Source organism: Octopus bimaculoides, chromosome 14 (assembly GCF_001194135.2).
Source record: "Octopus bimaculoides isolate UCB-OBI-ISO-001 chromosome 14, ASM119413v2, whole genome shotgun sequence".
Classification (NCBI taxonomy): Eukaryota; Metazoa; Mollusca; class Cephalopoda; order Octopoda; family Octopodidae; genus Octopus; species Octopus bimaculoides.
The window spans coordinates 31492254-31510606 of NC_068994.1; the positions used below are offsets into that span (position 1 = coordinate 31492254).

Sequence of the window (18353 nt, forward strand, 5' to 3'; positions counted from 1 at the left end):
ATATATATATATATATATATATATATATATATATATACATACATATACATACATACATATAGATAAATATACAAACATATATATACATATAGAAGAATTTACGAAAACACAACAGACGAAGACAGGTGGTGTAAACAACAAATGGATGTATTAGTATAATGTTCGGGAATAGAGAAAGTCTTTACAGATGACAACCTTTTTCCAGTTCCTGTCTACCAAATTCATTCACAATGCTTTAATTTGCCTGGGGCAATAAGTGAAAGCACTCGCCCAAGGTTCTATGCAGTGAGACTGCATTCAAGATCACATGGTTGGGAAGCAAGCTTCTCAACCACACAGCCATGCAAATGCTTAAACATTCTGGGAATGTTAATTACCCAAGACTCTCTCATCTCCTCAAAACTACCGAATGGAGACATTTAGATACTTATTGATCTATGTTTTTCTTGTATCCATAAATATTTTCTTTTATTCACAAGTTGATGGATGGATATTAAATTAATTGACATGACCTCTCAGACAAATGGAAGGTAATGAAAATACCATTGCAAGATATCAATTCCAACACATGAAGAAATCTGATTCTTATTAAACCCACCTGTAGTTCTTCATCTGTTAGATTCTCTCCAAGTTCCTTAGCAACACGCTTCAGATTCTTGAATGAGATTTTTCCAGTTTCATCATCATCAAACAGTCTGAATGCCTTGAGGATCTCTTCTTTGGTGTCTTTGTCGCTCATCTTCTGAGACATGATGGTTAAAAAGTCATTGAAGTCAATGGTTCCTACAATAGCCAGTGGTCAAATACAACAAAATGAATATATTTTAATTGAAATTTTCATCTTTTATTTGTTTTAGTCATTGGATTGCAGAGAAGCTGGCACACCATGTTGAAGGGTTTTGGCAGAACAAATAACAAATCAACCCCATTACTTAGGTTTTTTCTTTTTAATCTATTTCTTTTTTCAGTTTCCTTTGCTGAACTGCTGATATAAACAGACCAATACCAGTTGTTAAGCAGTGGTGGTGTGTAACAAACACACATATATTATACATAATATAGACAAACATACACATTATACAGACACACACATATAAACACACAAGAGGCTCTACTTAGTTTCCATTTACGATATTCACTCACAAGGCATTGGTCAGCCTGGGGCTGTAATAGATAACGTCATCATCAACATTAATGGACAGCTATAAGCAAGTAAGTAACATAGGATTTAACCCAAAGTAATGTGGTTACAAAGTGAGTTTCTTAACCACACAGACAATTTTAATAAAGTCATTAATATTTATTTACATCTATATACACATAAGTACTGACACCAGCCTTCCTCTAGATTCAACTTAACACGGACCACTAGTCATAATCTACACAACATAAAAAAAAACTCCACATTACCCATTAGTTCTCTACATATAACCTTAACAGAAATATCAGTCCTTTATAAACACCTGAAACATCACAAAGACCAGCTACCTACATAATGAAGTTTAAATACAAAATATACAAAGTACAACACTTTGTTGTTTCAGTAAACTCCAGGATTTACTATTATATGTTTAATAATTTCAAAGTACCAAGACACAGTGGAGGCGCAATGGCCCAGTGGTTAAGGCAGCGAACTCGCAGTCATAGGATCGCGGTTTCGATTCCCAAACCGGGCGTTGTGAGTGTTTATTGAGCGAAAACACCTAAAGCTCCACGAGGCTCCGGCAGGGGATGGTGGCGAACCCTGCTGTACTCTTTAACCACAACTTTCTCTCACTCTTACTTCCTGTTTCTGTTGTGCCTGTAATTCAATGGGTCAGCCTTGTCACATTGTGTCACGCTGAATATCCCTGAGAACTACGTTAAGGGTACACGTGTCTGTGGAGTGCACAGCCACTTGCATGTTAATTTCACGAGCAGGCTGGTCCGTTGATCGGATCAACTGGAAGCGACAGAATGCCAACAACAACAACAAACCAAGACACATCTACAACAACACCATTCTTTTCACAAGCATGTCTAAATGTTCTTTGAATTTGATGATTTTTAATTCTACAGCATAGCTTATTATGATACTGACATCAGTTCTGAAATATTTGTGTTTTGTGGTTTTGGTAGTTGGAAACAGAAAGAAACCTGTTGTGTGTATATATGTGCATTTGCCCTCTAGTCTTGACATCATCTGATAATTGTAAACGATTTCACTATCATGCAAGTGATATTTATTTGCAATCTTCAGGGAAAACAGGTTCAGCCACAAGGAAATATTCACTGGAAACAGCTGAGAGTTGGTGACAAAGGCCAAACCATACTTGTTTCCAGCAAGGTAGTCTGCCTCATTAAATTCTCTCTGACCGATGCAAAAATGGAAAAGTAGACATTAAAACGATGACGTGGTTAGTAGTATAGTTCCAAAGCAAAGCAGGAATGATGTGGACTGTAATGGATTCGATATAATGTCTTTTCTGTTGAGGTCAACTTTACCAAAACAGACATTGGAGCATAATGCAGTCCTTGAATCCATTGGATCCTGTCAAACTGTCCAACCTATGCTAGCATTGAACATGCACATTAAAAGAGAGTGATGACAATTATAATGAAGGCCATTAAAATGATGAAGGTGATGAGCATGATAATGTGAATGATAAAATGGTGATTACAGTGGTGTAGTAAATCTAGTAGCCAGTGCTATACTGTACACCATCACACAAGTGTCTATGTCTGCTTGTGAGTGCATGGATAGGTACCTAAAACAGTTAGCAAAAGCATGGGACATGTTACCAAGTCATACTCAATTCCAAATGATGGTCTCAGCTTTATAGCTTTAAAAATGTGTTGCACTTACATATTTCAAAATATATTCTATATATAGATAAATATATATATATATTTAAATATATAAATGTATTTAAAACCACATTTCACCACATGTACACACACACACATTTTATACATATTCATCAATCATTGTAAATAAAAATACACATTCATAATCTAATCTATATATGGTAGGTGCAGGCATGGCTGTGTGGTAAGAAGCTTGCTTCCCAACCACATGATTTGGGTTCAAGTCCCACTGCGTGGCACCTTGGGCAAGTGTCTCCTACTATAGCCTCAGGCCAACCAAAGCCTTGTGAATGGATTTGGTAGACAGAAACTGAAAGAAGCCCGTCATATATATATATATATGGGTGTGTTTGCGTCAGTGTTTCCCCCACCATTGTTTGACAACTGATGTTGGTGCGTTTACATCACCGTACCTTAGTGGTCCAGCAAAAGAGACTGATGGAATAAGTACCAGGCTTATAAAGAAGAAGTCCAGGGGTTGATATCTTCAACTAAAAGGTAGTGCTCCAGTATGATCACAGTCAAAATGACTGAAACAAGTAAAAAACATAAAAGAATACACATGCTCAGAAATATATATTAGCTTTCATGCACCCTCTTACATGATACTATACAAACATATAAACCAGTGGTTCTCAACCAGGGTCCATATGGCCCTTGTGGGATGGTCTATACAATATTTTGTTAAAGTTTATGTGCAATAAATTGTTTATACTTCTACAATATGCAAAATATTTTAATTTTTTTTTTTATGCAATTCCTAATAATATATAATTATAAAAATACTATAAGATCTTTTTAAAACATGGAATGGTTATGAGAGTTCATCCGAATAAAAGAATGAAAGGGGTTCCATAGGCAAAAGTGGTCGAGAATCACTGATATAAACGAAGAAATTAACTCCAAAATAAGGTCGGGTACGCATAGAAAATATGGTAAGTTCAAATACATACCAGTGCCATTTTTGTCCACTTGAGCTATCATTGATTTGATGTCCTCTTTCTTAGGTTCAAAACCAAGAGCCCTCATGGCAACCTAATGATAAAAATAATCATCATCATCATCATCATCATCATCACCACTACACTGAAACAATTACTTTTAATAAGGTTTTCATGCCTATCCTCACCTATGGTTATGAATGTTGGGTAATGACCAAAAGGATCTCTGGAATTAACATTCCTCGACAAGGGGTGCAGCTAGGAGATCAAGGAATCTCTCCAGGTCAAGCTGCTTCTTCTCCATATTGAGATGTCACAGCTCTGGTAATATGGGCATGTAATTAAAATGTCATAGGAAGGAATCACAAAACAGATTCTTCAAGCAAAGCCAACTAGCAGGAGACCTAGAAACAGACCAAGAAAGACATGGAAGGATGATATCCATAGCCCCAGTTGGTGACACTTGGGAATCCAATCAGAAAGTATAATGATAGTTGCTTCTGATAGAGCCTTATGGATGAAGTGTCCAAGGACACTATTCTGAGGAATAGTGAGTGGGATGGATAGATAGAAGCAATTGTAGTCTGTTATGAATCACAGATGACTGTGAAATGAAATGCTTATTTATTCACATTGTTTTGAATTAATCATGAATTATTATCTTGTAGCACAGAGATTTTGATGAAGTGACAATTTATTTTTAGAATGACATTGTAGGGTAGGTGTGAAAGACCAGATATGGCTGGCTTGAATACAAAACATGTAGAATATTTGAGCCAGATAAAGCTGGTTTAAATGCTGAATGGTTAAAGTCCAAGATAAATGCCTGCAGCGGTCACATTTACCTATCCTGTCCTTTGGTTAATAGTAATTAAGGGCACAATATGTATGGCCTGTAAAATGAGCCACATGACCTAGTCACCATACTGTACTTAATGCACAATTTACAAAAACTGCTACACAGTATCTAACAGAATACAACAGGCTCAGACTACCACATTCAGCTCATAGGACACACCCAGTCTATCACATTACAACTAACACTGTTACACAATCGTTTATATAGCATGTTGTATATATTTGTGTGTGTGTCTTTGCTTGTTCCTTTGTTTAGACATCATCATGTGATGGGTTGTAAACGAGTTATCATCATCATACAAGCAAGGTCATTCATTTCCATGAAAAACATATTTAGCTAAGGGATAATATGAACTCGTTTGGAAACAGGAAGATTGGTGATAGCAAGGGCATCTGGCAGTAGATCTGCCTCAAGAAAATTCCCCTCTAACCCATGCAAGCATGGAAAAGTAGACATCAAACCTTTAGCATTTAAACCGGCCATATCTGGCCCAAATATTCTACCTGATTAATACTCAAACCAGCCAGATCTAGCCTCTTACACCTACCCTATAATGTCATTCTAAAAATATATAACCACATTATCAAAATTTTGAAGCTATCAAATAATGTATGAATAATTCTAAACAATGTGAATATACAAACATTTGACAGAGAAATCTGAATACTAATGGGTTAACCCTTCAACATTTAAATTGGCCATATCCAGCTCAAATATTCTACATGACCAGATCCAACCTCTCACATCAACCCTACAATATCATTCTAAAAGTATACAATCACATCTTTGCAATATTGAGGATACAAGACAGTGCCTGATTAATTCAAAACAATGTAAATAAATAAGAAATAAACAAGATCTCACTAAAACATTCACTGCCAACTACTTCAGTAATTCAAACTGAGTATTAACCATATTAACCTTTTGGAATGTCTCCATTCCCTCTTTGAGGATCTTGAAAGGCTATGAACAGCATCTCTGCTCTTGAGACTAAATTTTGAAAAGGAAATATGCCAATTTGACAGGACCTGACCTTGTCGCTTTGAAGTATTTCATGGCCACAGTTCTTTCTGGCACAAGAGAGGAACAGACACATGCATACACAAGCAGAAATATACACATAGAGATAGAATGAGTAAGGGAGAAAGAGAGACATTACAATTTGTTAACTGAGCATAACTGATATAAACACTTTCCTAATCCTCATAAAAAGAAATAAGTTCACACACATAGAGAAGACAATGGGGGGAGTGAGAGAAATATTGCTTTTAAATTTTGGCACAAGGCCAGCAAGATCAGGTGAGGTGGGTAAGCTGATAACATCAACTCCAGTGTTCAATTGGTACTTATTTTATCAGCTCTGAAAAGAAGAAAGTTAAAGTCAACCTCAGCAGGATTTGAACTCAGAACTTAGAGACAGATGAAATGCCACTAAGTATTTTGCCTGGCATGTTAGCGATTCTGTCAGCTCACCACCTTAAGAATGAGAGAAATATTAAAATGTCTGATGTCAGATAAGTCAATGCTCAATCAGTGATGCCAAAATGACTACCAATACATCTCATACGACCTTAACTCTGTAGTATAAATACTCTTTCACACACAGGTCAGAGTAGCAGTAATACCACCGACAGTCCAGCACAGAGTCATTCGGGTCCTTAATAACAATACGATCTCTCAAATAAGTTGTATACATTCCAGCTTTAGCTCCTTAGCAAGAATATTCTCTTCCATTTGCTAAAGAAAAAGAAAAGAACTATACAGCTACTCAGTAAAAGATGAGCTGACATCAGAAACTGCTATGAGGCTATTTGATCTGCTAGAAATAGTAGCTAAATCTCCCTTGAATTATATCCTGCAGTCTAAAAGAGAAAAAAAATGAAAAGTCACATTGGGTGATGTCACATTCAAGATACTTCTTAAAAAGGTGGGATGCTCATAATCAGAACACCTTTGATTATGGACTTGCTGGATTACAATTGGTTTGAATTTAAACAACTTATCAAAAGTACTCCCTATTCTTGAGTCGAGAGAAATGTATGTTGTTTACTCTACCTTCAGCTCCTTGGCATCAATACTTCCAGAACCATCAGCATCAAACAAGTCAAATGCTTCCTTGATTTCCTGTTTCTGTTCCTCAGTCAGTTCCAGCTTTGGACCAGGTTTCTTACGAGGACCTCCAGCCATTGTCTTCTTGTAGCTGGCCTACAGGGTAGAAAAAAAAAAGCAGAGATAGTCTGAAACTTAGATGTTAATCAACGATAAACAAAACAATGTGTGTGTATGTGGGGGCTGTAGATTTACCTAAATATCATATATTTAAACGAGGACAGTCGATTGGCAGAATCATTAGAGCAACAGATAAAATTCCTAGGGGTATTTACTTAGTTTTTTTTTTGTTCAAATCCTACCATTGTCAATTTTGTTCATCCATCTTGGGGTTGATAAAACAGAATACTGGTCAAGTACTGGGGCTGATTAATTGTCTGTACCCTTCCCTAAATTCATGCGATTGTATCATCATCACCAGTTAACATCCCTGTTCCATGTTGGCATGGGGTAGATAGTTTGACAGGTTCCCATGGGTCTAAGGAGTGCATCATGCTCGAGTGTCTGTTTGGCATAATTTCTATGGATAGACGCCATTTCTAATACTAACCACTTTACAGTGTGTACTGGATGCTTCCTTTTGTGCCATCACCATTGGTGAGATTGTCACGCAGCATGCAAAACTATGAACCCTGTGTGGAGCACTTTTATGCAAGGAGAATAAAGAGTAGATAGGTATAAAGTATGAGAGAAAAGGGCAGGAGTAGAATGGGTTTCTTGCTGATGAGGAAAGTTAGTTGCCTAAAATATCATCATCATTTCCTATCTGCTTTCCATGCTGGCATAGGATGGATGGTTCAACTGGCTGGAGGACCATGTCTTACTCTAATGTCGTAATTTTGGCATAGTTTCTGAAGCTGGATGCCCTTCCTATGCCAACCACTTCAATGAGTACATTTTTCATGGCATCCAGCATTAGTGAGGTTGCCTTAATAATTTCACTTCTAATGTATTCAATGTCACACATTTGGTCAAAGGAAAAGAAATTACACATGAATTTTGTACAGACTGACTACTGAACTTTCTTTAGTAAGAAATTTATTTTAAAAAACAGTCAGATCTATTACAACTGCTTTATAAAATACATTGAAAAATTTCACATATCTCAAACAAAACTTTGAACTCATGTAGGCCATAAAAGTGCATTGGCTATCAAGTCAGCATAGTAGAAATCACAAAATTGTAGTTTTACATGCATAAAAATATGTGTATTGCAATGAGCTGGCAGAATCATTAGCACACTGGACAAAATGAGCAGCATTATTTTTGCCTGTTTTTGCATTCTGAGCTCAAATTCTGCTGAAGTCAACTTTGCTTTCCAATCTTTCAGAGTTGATAAATTAAGTACCAGTTGAGCACTGGGGCTTGATGTGAGCGACTAGATCCTTCCCCTAAAATTTCAGACCTGGTGCTTACAGTAACAATAATTATACAGGACATCTTATAGTTGCATGACCTGAATTTTAAATCTAAGAATTTGTTGACCTAAGCATTCATTTAGTTGTACTTCATTACTGCTACGGATCTACATAAGCAATGCTGACATCATTCAATTTTGCGACTGTGAACATCACCAATGATATTCTTACAAATTAACACTGATAACAGGTCATTCTGGAGTATTCTTCAACTTTTGAAATAGCTCCAGTTCTTATTGGGTACTTCTAGACATTGCACATATGCTTCATAAGTGACTGGTTATAGCCACCTATGTAACACAGACCTCCCTTGATCCTTGAGGATGTAACTGAGCCTTGGTTTAATTCAAGACCAATTATTTTGGCATCAGTCAGTTTATGGATAACTGAATTAACCCTTTAGCATTCAGATTATTCTGTCATATGCAATGCTTATTTATTCACATCATTTTGTATTAATCATGCATTATCTTGAAGTTTCAAGATTTCAATGATGTGACTGTTTATTTTTCGAATAATATTGTGGGATAAGTGTAAGAGGTCAGATTTGGCCAGTCTGAACATAAAACAGGTAGAATATTTGGACTGAATATGGCTGGTTTAAATGCTGAAGGGTTAACTCAGGAATATAACAGAGAGTCAAAGCTAACCCTTCTGAAATATGAACACATAACATTAGTGGAGCTAAATCAATCAGATACAGAAAAACATCCAGTCCTGCATTTTCCTGTGCTAACTATCCCAACGGTAATAACTACCGTATGTTATTAAATAGAGGCAAACTCATTGATTTTTATTCCTTGTGATAGATATATCTTTCATACTACAGGCATGACTGTGTGCTAAGAAGCTTGCTGCCAAACTACATGGTTCAGGTTTAGTCCCACTGTGTGGCACTTCGGGCAAGTGTCTTCTACTATAACCTTGGGCTAACCACAGCCTTGTCAATGGATTTGGTAGATGGAAACTGAAAGAAACCTGTCATATATATGTATGTATGTATGTATGTATGTATATTTATATGTGTCTTTATGTCTGTCTGTTCCCTCCACCATTGATAACCGATGCTGGCGTGTTTACGTCCCTGTAACTTAGTGGTTCAGCATTAGAGATTTTGTACTGGGCTTACAAAAAATAAGTCCTGGGGTCAATTTCTTCAACTAAAACCTTTTGAGGCAGTGCTCCAGCATGGCTACAGTCAAATGACTGAAATGTGTAAAAGAATATCTTAGAGAAGGGCATGAACATCACAACAACATTTCACAATTTTGTCCCCACTTACTCTGAGACTTGTAACTTAAATGAGAATGTAATCTTACGATAATATCAAAAGTCCAGTTTCTGTTAGATGTTGAAACCATTTCACTTACTCAGCAAATGTTAGCAAAAGCATAAACCTCCCATCTTCCTACTTTTACCCTTTCCTAACTATCACACATATCTACATTCACGTTAATAAATCACACTTATACAAGCTAATGAGGTGGGGGAGTATGTGGTCATTCTCACTTATTTTAATAGGGAAGGTCACCACAGATAATTTAGACCAAGAGACTAAGACGTTGTGGTCATGGCTGGAATGCAACTAATCATAAAATCTGCTAAAATAAGTTAAGTGCTGAAATGGAGTTAAACAATAACAAATGATGGTTACAACTGCAGTAAGACCAACAATGTTACTATAGCAACGACTACATTCCTCAACAACGTGTGCACACCAGTCTTGAAATAACATGTCTCATCATGAAACAAACATTAATTACTTTGTACTCCAATAACGAAGTTAGGGAAAGATGTTATTACCCAAACATTAACAGTCATTAGAACATACTGCACTATTTTTATGATACAGAAGCCATCAATGTTACGACATTAACAGTAATGCCACAAAAGCAACAGTGACATTTAACTAGCAACATCACAATACTAACATCAATGTAACCCTAGTAATAATATCACAACAGCAACAATATATCAGAGGATGCTGAAAAGTTCCTGGCTTTGAGGATATCACGAAATGCCTGGTTGGAGGTCCAACCTTCAAAGTTCTTTCACAGGGCTTAGAAAAACTAAAGGACTGCTGCAATAAGTGTGTGAATCTGAGAGGGGAATAAAATCACAATTAACTTTTCAGCACCTCCTCGTAATAGCAACAATAATGTCACAATAACAGCATCAATGTTGTAATGGCAGCATAAACATTACAGTAGCACTATTCTATATTTTTGAGATGAGGAATTATGTACATTATCTATAATGGACAGATAGTTGTCCTCATCTTGTTTGTTGCTATCACAACATTTCGGCTCATATACTCTCCAGCTTTCATCAGGTGTTCTGGTGGAATTTCGAACCCAACCCTTTATTTGACTAATGGGGTACACTTCTCATTCATAAGGTGTGTTGCTGTTGTTATTTTTCTGTTGATATTATTTTTCAAATCTCTGCCTGGGATTGAACTTAGAATCCAAGGGTTAGTAGTCCGTGCTCTTATCCACTAGTGGATAAATAATATCAACAGAAAAATAACATCAGCAACATATCTTACGAATGAGAACAGTGTACCCCATTAATCAAATAAAGGGTTGGGTTCGAAGTTCCACCAGAATACCTGAAGAAGGCTGGAGAGTACATCAGCCGAAACGTTGTGATAACAACAAACAAGGTGAGGACACCTATCCATCCATTATAAATAGTTACAGTAGTAGTAACATCACAATAGCAACAAGATAGCAGTAACAACAATGTCACAACGGTAACATAGACATTGCAGTAATAGCAATGTCATCATTACAGTTGTAACAACGTCTCAATAGCACATTACAGTGGCAACAACTCTGCGACAATAACATCAACATTAGTAATAACAATGCAACAACATCACAGCATCAACATTTCACTAGTAATAGCATAATTGCAACAACAACAATATAGTAGCAATGACAATGTCACAATAGCAACATCAACAATATAGCAAAAACATCACAATAGCAACACCAGCAGAATAACAGCAATGCTGCAACGGAATCATAAACACATAGCAACACCAAGAATAGCATCATCAATCACACGATAATAGTAACAATCACTCAATCAAACCAGTTATTCCTCATCTACCATTGCTGGTAAATGCCTTCTCATCTCTCTACAACTTTTGGCTTTTGGGTGTCCCATTTCAAAGTTTTATAATAGTTCCAAGTTGTTGCTGTAGGATACTTCAGATGTTGCATCTACACTACGAGGTGGTATCAAAATTTCCTGAACTAGTTCTGTAAAACGCCAACAGATGGCTGGCAGCACACTGATGCATGTGCAGAGTGACATCACTGTGTTTATTGCACAAGTTGTTAAATTTGTGTTTTTGTGATTACATGTATGCTGTAGTCAGCGATTTTGTCATGGACAGGAACAAAAAGCTAACGGGGAAGTCTGCTACAGAGACATTGAGCATGCGTCAACAAGCTTATGGTGACAAGGCATGCAGTGTTATGTATGCAATGTTTTGTGTGGCATAGATGCTTCATAAGTGGAAGAACATTCCTGGAAGATGAGGAGTAATCTGGAAACGCAGTATTGTGCATTAAGAATTTGACCCCATGGCCAGACTGTCAATCAAGAGTTCTATTGCGACATTTTGAAGCATTTGAGGGAGGACATTCAACAAAAGCAACTGGATCTGTGGAGCGCAAGGAATTGGATCTTTCACCAAGCTCTCTTTACTCAGGAGTTTCTCACCAAAAACAACATGGTATCACTTCTGCATCCGCCCTATTCACCGGATTTAGCACCTGCAGACTTCCATCTTTACCCCAAGATGAAAATGCAGCTCAAAGGATACCATTTTAACACCATTGTTGTGATCCAGAGAGAATCACAGAGGGTCCTTGGCTCACTTATGAAAAATGACTTCCAGGATGAATTCCAAAAGTGACAGGAAGACTGAGACTGGTGTATTGCTGCACAAGGTGACTATTTTGAAGGTGTGCGGCTTCTTTCAATTTCCATCTGTCAAATCTACTCACAAGCTTTGGTCAACCGGAGGCTATAGAAGAAGATACTTGCCCAAGCTGCTCTGCAGTGGAGTTGAACACAACACCACCAGGCAGGGAATCAAGCTTCTTAACAACCACACCCGCACCTACAGCATCAATATAGACAGGTGCAGAGAAGTGAAGAGAACATTTTTTATATATGCTTTTCAATATGCTGATTACAAATATGCAAACATAAAGAAACAATTTCTTTTCAACTTTTCTTTTAAATCAGAAACTAACTAACGCTAAGGATTTACTGCTGCATTTTAGCCCATTGTGCTTCGAGAGCTAAATAAACACCTTTTCTTGACAACGACAATTAGGGAGCTAGATGAATATACTAGGTATTAGGGGGATAAGTAAATACCTATTGTAGATAATGGGCGTTTAGGGAGCTAGTACCATAGTAGACATGCAAAGCATATCGGGAACTAAGAAAACATGACCCTCAAATTAGGATTGAATTTAGGGGATTTCAAATGCATCTGTTTGTCTTTTTGATGCCACTGAAATGGCCTGTGTATGTAACTTTTTATCATCATAGTTACAAACACAGCATCAAATATGGAGTTTTGAAAAATGTTTTGGACAAAAAATAAAAACAGAAAATCTCTTTAAAAAAAACATGCTTTGTTTATCTTTCTTCCACCTGCAACATTCTGAAACTTTAATGCTCAAAACAAAAAATTCAAAGACCTGCCATTATTTTTGTCAAAGAATAACAAAAAGCTTGTGTGCATAAATATAAATGTATATGTGTGTGCGTGTATATGGAACCTGCGGAAGAGGTTGACCCAGGAGGACATGAGATGAGGTGGTGAAGCATGATCTTCAAACACTGGGCCTCATGGTAGGCAATGACTCGTGACCAAGATCTTTGGCAATATGCTGAGCTTGAGAAGACCTGTCAAGCCAAGTGAAATCATAGTTGTGGCTGATGCCAGAGTCATGTTATTGGTAACCGTGCCACCGGCACATAAAAAGCACCTTTTGAGTGTTGGGCCTCATGGAGGCAATGACAAATGACCAAGACCTTCAGCAATATGCTGTGCTTGAGTAGAAGACCCATCAAACCAAATGAAATTGTAGTTGTGGCAGATACTGGTGTCACACAACTGGCACGTAAAAGCATCCATTACACTCTTGGAGTGCAAGAATCAGCTGACTAACATGAGATGAAAGGTCCCTATTAAAATTTGAAGGGGGTATTTGCTCCAAATAAAGGGTACTCTCCTGTTCTTTTCACAGACCATAAAAACATTGGGCAGAACATTTTAAAGATGTATTTAGTAAGATACAAATGTAGAGATGAACTCAATCAATAATATCCCCCAAAGACCGGTAATTGACTCTTTTGCATTAGATCCATGTTTGGATGAAGTAAAAGAGGCTATAAAATAACAAATGGAAAAGCTCAAGGAGAGGATACTATTACTGGAGAAATTTTTAAGTATGGCAGAAATATTTTGATAGATAAAATGTGTAAGGACTTTCAAGCGAGATCGTTGCCAGTGCCCTTGGACTGGCTCTTGTGCGGGTGGCACATAAAATACACCATTTTGAGCGTGGCCATTGCCAGTACCACCTAACTGGCCTTCGTGCGGGTGACACGTAAAAGCACCCAATACACTCTCTGAGTGATTGGCGTTAGGAAGGGCATCCAGCTGTAGAAACTCTGAAAATCAGATTGGAGCCTGGTGTAGCCACCTGGTTCACCAGTCCTCAATCAAATCGTCCAACCCATGCTAGCATGGAAAGCGGACGTTAAACGACGATGATGATGATGATAAAATGACAGAACAACCCAAATGTGGCAAATAGGAACTGTTCCTAAAAAATTTGTTTATCAGACATCAGTTTTCTAGGTTCCTCAATTTTTCTCAACCGATCAATGTGCCAATTGAGTAAACGATAGCCGGTAATTTGACTCCTGGTATTTTGACACCGGTAATTTGACTGCCAGTCAATTTCACTCCTGATATTAAAAGCTTCAATAATGATGAAGGTTATGAGCTATTGCTCATAAAAAAATCCATCTTATTTTCGGGACTATATTGCTCAATAATTATCTGCAGTTGTTTGTTTATATTTTTATACATTTTTTGAGGTCAAATTCAACCTTCCTCATTTCAATCACCCGAATGGACAACTGAAATGATACTTTCAGTTTACTAAATTACTCTGTATATAAGCAACAACAACAATAATAATAATGATGATTTCTTTTATTGGTCACAAAGGCCTAAGACATGGAAGACACTATTGAAGGATGAGTTACAGCACACACAAAAAAACAAAAATTACAAAAGCACGTGGGGTTAACATTGTGCAAGGGGAGATACTACTGCATTAAAGGATCTAACAGAGGATATATAATAGAAAGTAGAAAATAAATAAATATATATATATATATACTTTTATTCTTTGACTGTGGCCATGCTGGAGCAACATCTTCTAGTCAACGAAATTGACCCCAGGACTTATTCTTTGTCAGCCTTGTACTTGTTCTATCAGTCTCTTTGCCAAACCACTAAGTTACAGAGATATAAACACACCAACATTGGTGTGGAGTGGAATAAACACAGACACACACAAATATATACATACACGACAGGCTTTTTTCAGTTTCCATCAACCAAATCCACTCACAAGGTTTTGGTCGGCCCAAGGCTATAGAAGAAGGCACCTGCCCAAGATACCACACAGTGGGACTGAACCCAGAACCATGTGGTTGAGAAGCAAGCTTCTTACCACACAGTCATGTCTGCGCCTATAATGAAACTATTGGCCAGTATGGTACTTGAACCCACAACATTCACGTTATTATGTTGTTAGCATGACACACATAAACAGCTGAGCTAACTGGCCATTATTATATATATATAATCAGTTAACATTCATTCTACCCATGCTGGCATGGGTAGGATGAATGACAAAGATCCAATGAGTGTGTCTGCTTTGGTATGGTTTCTACAGCTCAATACCCTTTCAAAAGGTAACAACTTTACAGTGGATACTGGGAGGTTTTTCATGTCATCAGCACTATCGAGGTTACCATGTAGCTCGCAAGTCAACAAACCAAGAAAGGGAAGATGTTGCCTCTATATCAGATGGAGGCTAGGGTAACAGGAAAGAGGTTGGAATAGAGTAGCTCCTTGTAGAGAAGCTACATGGCTACTCACATTAAGTAAGAGAGAGTGAGAATGAATTAGAGGTCCCCAAGGAGGTAGACAGCAGTGGTGAGGTGTCCAGGTGACACCTCAGGTAGCAGAAGCAGTAGAGGAGGGAGGGGTGTTGCAAGAGTGTGTGGGGAATCGATAGGGAAGGGGAAGAGGGGTGGGTAGCAAATATCTGTAAGGTTTGTAGGGAAGGGGTGCACAAGTTGAGGAGGCTACAGGGATGCTAGCAGTTTGACAATACACACACACACACACATATATCTCTTTTACTTGTTTCAGTCTTTTGACTGTGGCCATGCTGGAGCACCGCCTTTAGTCGAGCAAATCGACCCCAGGACTTATTCTTTGGAAGCCTAGTACTTATTCTATCGGTCTATTTTGCCGAACCGCTAAGTTACGGGGACATGAACACACCAGCATCGGTTGTCAAGACATACAAACACATACACACATACATATATATATACATATATACGACAGGCTTCTTTCAGTTTCTGTCTACCAAATCCACTCACAAGGCTTTGGTCGGCCCGAGGCTATAGTAGAAGACACTTGCCCAAGATGCCACGCAGTGGGACTGAACCCGGGACTATGTGGTTGGTAAGCAAGCTACTTACCACACAGCCACTCCTATATATATATACACACACAGAGTTTTAAGTACTCATATACAAACAGTTCTCTAAACGAACAAACTGAGCAGCGAACGGATTTTCTGAAGGAGATTAAGCTCGCATAACGAGCTGAAATCTGATCAGCAAACTACAAGCAGACTACGCATGCATATAAGTGCTGGTAGAACGTGCACAAACGGCCAGTCAACGTTCATGTACGGATATCATGCAGCTTGCAATTTTTCATGTTCTATATATGAAATAACGATATAGCTCATATTTGGATCGACAGAAGAAAGACAAAGGATAAAAAGCGCGCGCGTGCACACATATATACACGCAAGTATATATTTATGTATCTGAGTAAAAAAATACATTTCATGTGTTTATGTGGAGTTTGGCTTGAAACGGATTACCTCTATTTATATCCATTTCAATTACTCAAGTAAGGAACAGGCCTCCCGAACAGAATTATGTTCGTATATAAAGACCTCTCCCAGTATGTGCGCGCGAGTGGACGCTATATATATATATATATATATATATATACATACATATGTATGTGTGTGTGTAGATATAGAAGCACAGAGGTCGACAGTTAGAAATAAGAATAAGAAACTTTCGTAACTGGTCATAAAACTTTCAATGTTTGGGTAGGGGAACCGGAAATGAGATGATACCTCTGTGTACAATTAAGCGACAGATAACAATCGGTATTATAACCGAAACCATTATATATATATATATATATATATATAAAATTTTTGAGATAATTAGACTGATGATATTCAGAATTTTGCGTCTGTCGCTAATCATAATACTACATTTAACGTAGACTACAACGTATGTAGTTACATAATATTTTCTAATTTACATTTACTGACACCCACTCAGGGGCATGTCTTTATATATACATATTGTTGTTGATTTTCGGTAAATACAAACTTCTGGACCATATGGCAATCAACAGAGGACATTATATATACATATATATATACAGGTATATTAAAAGCGGTTATAATTGTAAAATACAGCGATGCCATCTGCTTCATTCATTTTTTCCTCTTAATATGGGACACTTTCATTTAATATTAATGAAGATTGTAAGCTGGCTTACATAAAGATAGATCACAGTGTATTTATTTATAGCAGCTTATTTCATCATCAAAAAAGGGCTCCACATAAGTGCAGGGTCTGCTGTTACAAATAGCAGCCAAATCTCCCTCAAATTTCACCTTACGAAGGAAGGACAAACTGAATGATGTTGTTTCGAATATAATGCTTGAATAAAACATCATGGCTGGAATGTGCAGTCTTTGGTATACTAAATAGGGGCCAACATGGCTCTCAACAATAAGAACAACAACAAAAGGTGTAAGATATTACAGGAGATACTCACCATATTGTTAGGAGTTCTGTTGACTGTTGTTGTTCTTAGAGATGACCTAATCTCGTTCACGTTGCTTTCTCTCGCTGATTCACGAGAGATGATAGGATCTCGTTAGAGGTCATTCTATACGAGATTTTGATTGCATGTGTTGTCTCTCTCTTTTCTTTCCCTCTCTGTCCTAATCTCTTCTGTCGCTTTCTTACTTTTTCCCGTTCATTCATTCATTCATAGTTGGGTGATATTTGACTGCAGGCGTTGACTAGCCGACCTGTGGATCAAAGGTTTTCCAGCCGTAAACATCCCGATGCTTTCATCAAGACATTGACTGAGTTTCGAATCAGGACGACCCAAGTTGAATTTTCTCCGTTTATTTATTTTCACCACGTTTTTCGATACAATGGAGAAGCTTTTTATGACGAAAAAAAAAATTTCTGAAAATTTATAATTTTTTTCACACATCCCTTTCCCTACACCCCCTCTGGACTGGTTTTGACCGACTTTCTTTGGCACTACGCACTTAGAAACGACTGGAGAAATCTTTTCGGTCAAAAAAAAAAAAAAAATTGAAAATATTTTCTGACGAAAAGGTCTGTGATTTAAGGAACATTTAGCTGTTGTTTGTATCACATCCCACGACCACCCGGTAATTTCGTCGTTTCTTTGTCACAGTGACGTGTATTGATGTTCTTCAATATTTTTCTCCCCATAAACATATTTTATGGAATGATGATGCAAAAGTAACACAAAAGTTCTGTTTAGCCCAAGGGTGGTCCATCGCTGGGATTTAAGCACCAAACGAGTCTGTTTGCGTGTGTGTAAGGAAAAACATTTACTAACAGAAATGTATGCTATTAGAATAAATTATCTTTTACATACCTTTTTAAATCACTGGATAAATCCCAGCAGTGACCTTCTTAGGCTTTCCAATATTTTAAAATTATAAACGCGGTGGTGGTGCTGGG

General features: G+C 37.4%; 1 protein-coding gene across 2 annotated transcripts in view; it reads right to left on the bottom strand.

Moving 5' to 3' along the window:
• Positions 1 to 18287, bottom strand: part of LOC106874071 (uncharacterized) — a 20068-nt gene extending 1781 nt beyond the window's left edge. The window contains exons 1-4 of one of the 2 annotated variants that reach the window (XM_014921657.2): positions 18268 to 18287; positions 6703 to 6852; positions 3801 to 3882; positions 599 to 783 (exon numbers count right to left, since the gene is read on the bottom strand). In XM_014921657.2, the coding sequence (XP_014777143.1) occupies positions 599 to 783; positions 3801 to 3882; positions 6703 to 6834 (399 nt within the window). In that variant the 5' untranslated portion in view covers positions 6835 to 6852; positions 18268 to 18287. Of the gene's footprint in view, positions 1 to 598; positions 784 to 3800; positions 3883 to 6702; positions 6853 to 17400; positions 17509 to 18267 lie in introns of those variants that run through there. The other variant, XM_014921656.2, reaches the window with a different exon arrangement.
• Between the last annotated feature and the right edge of the window lie 66 nt (positions 18288 to 18353).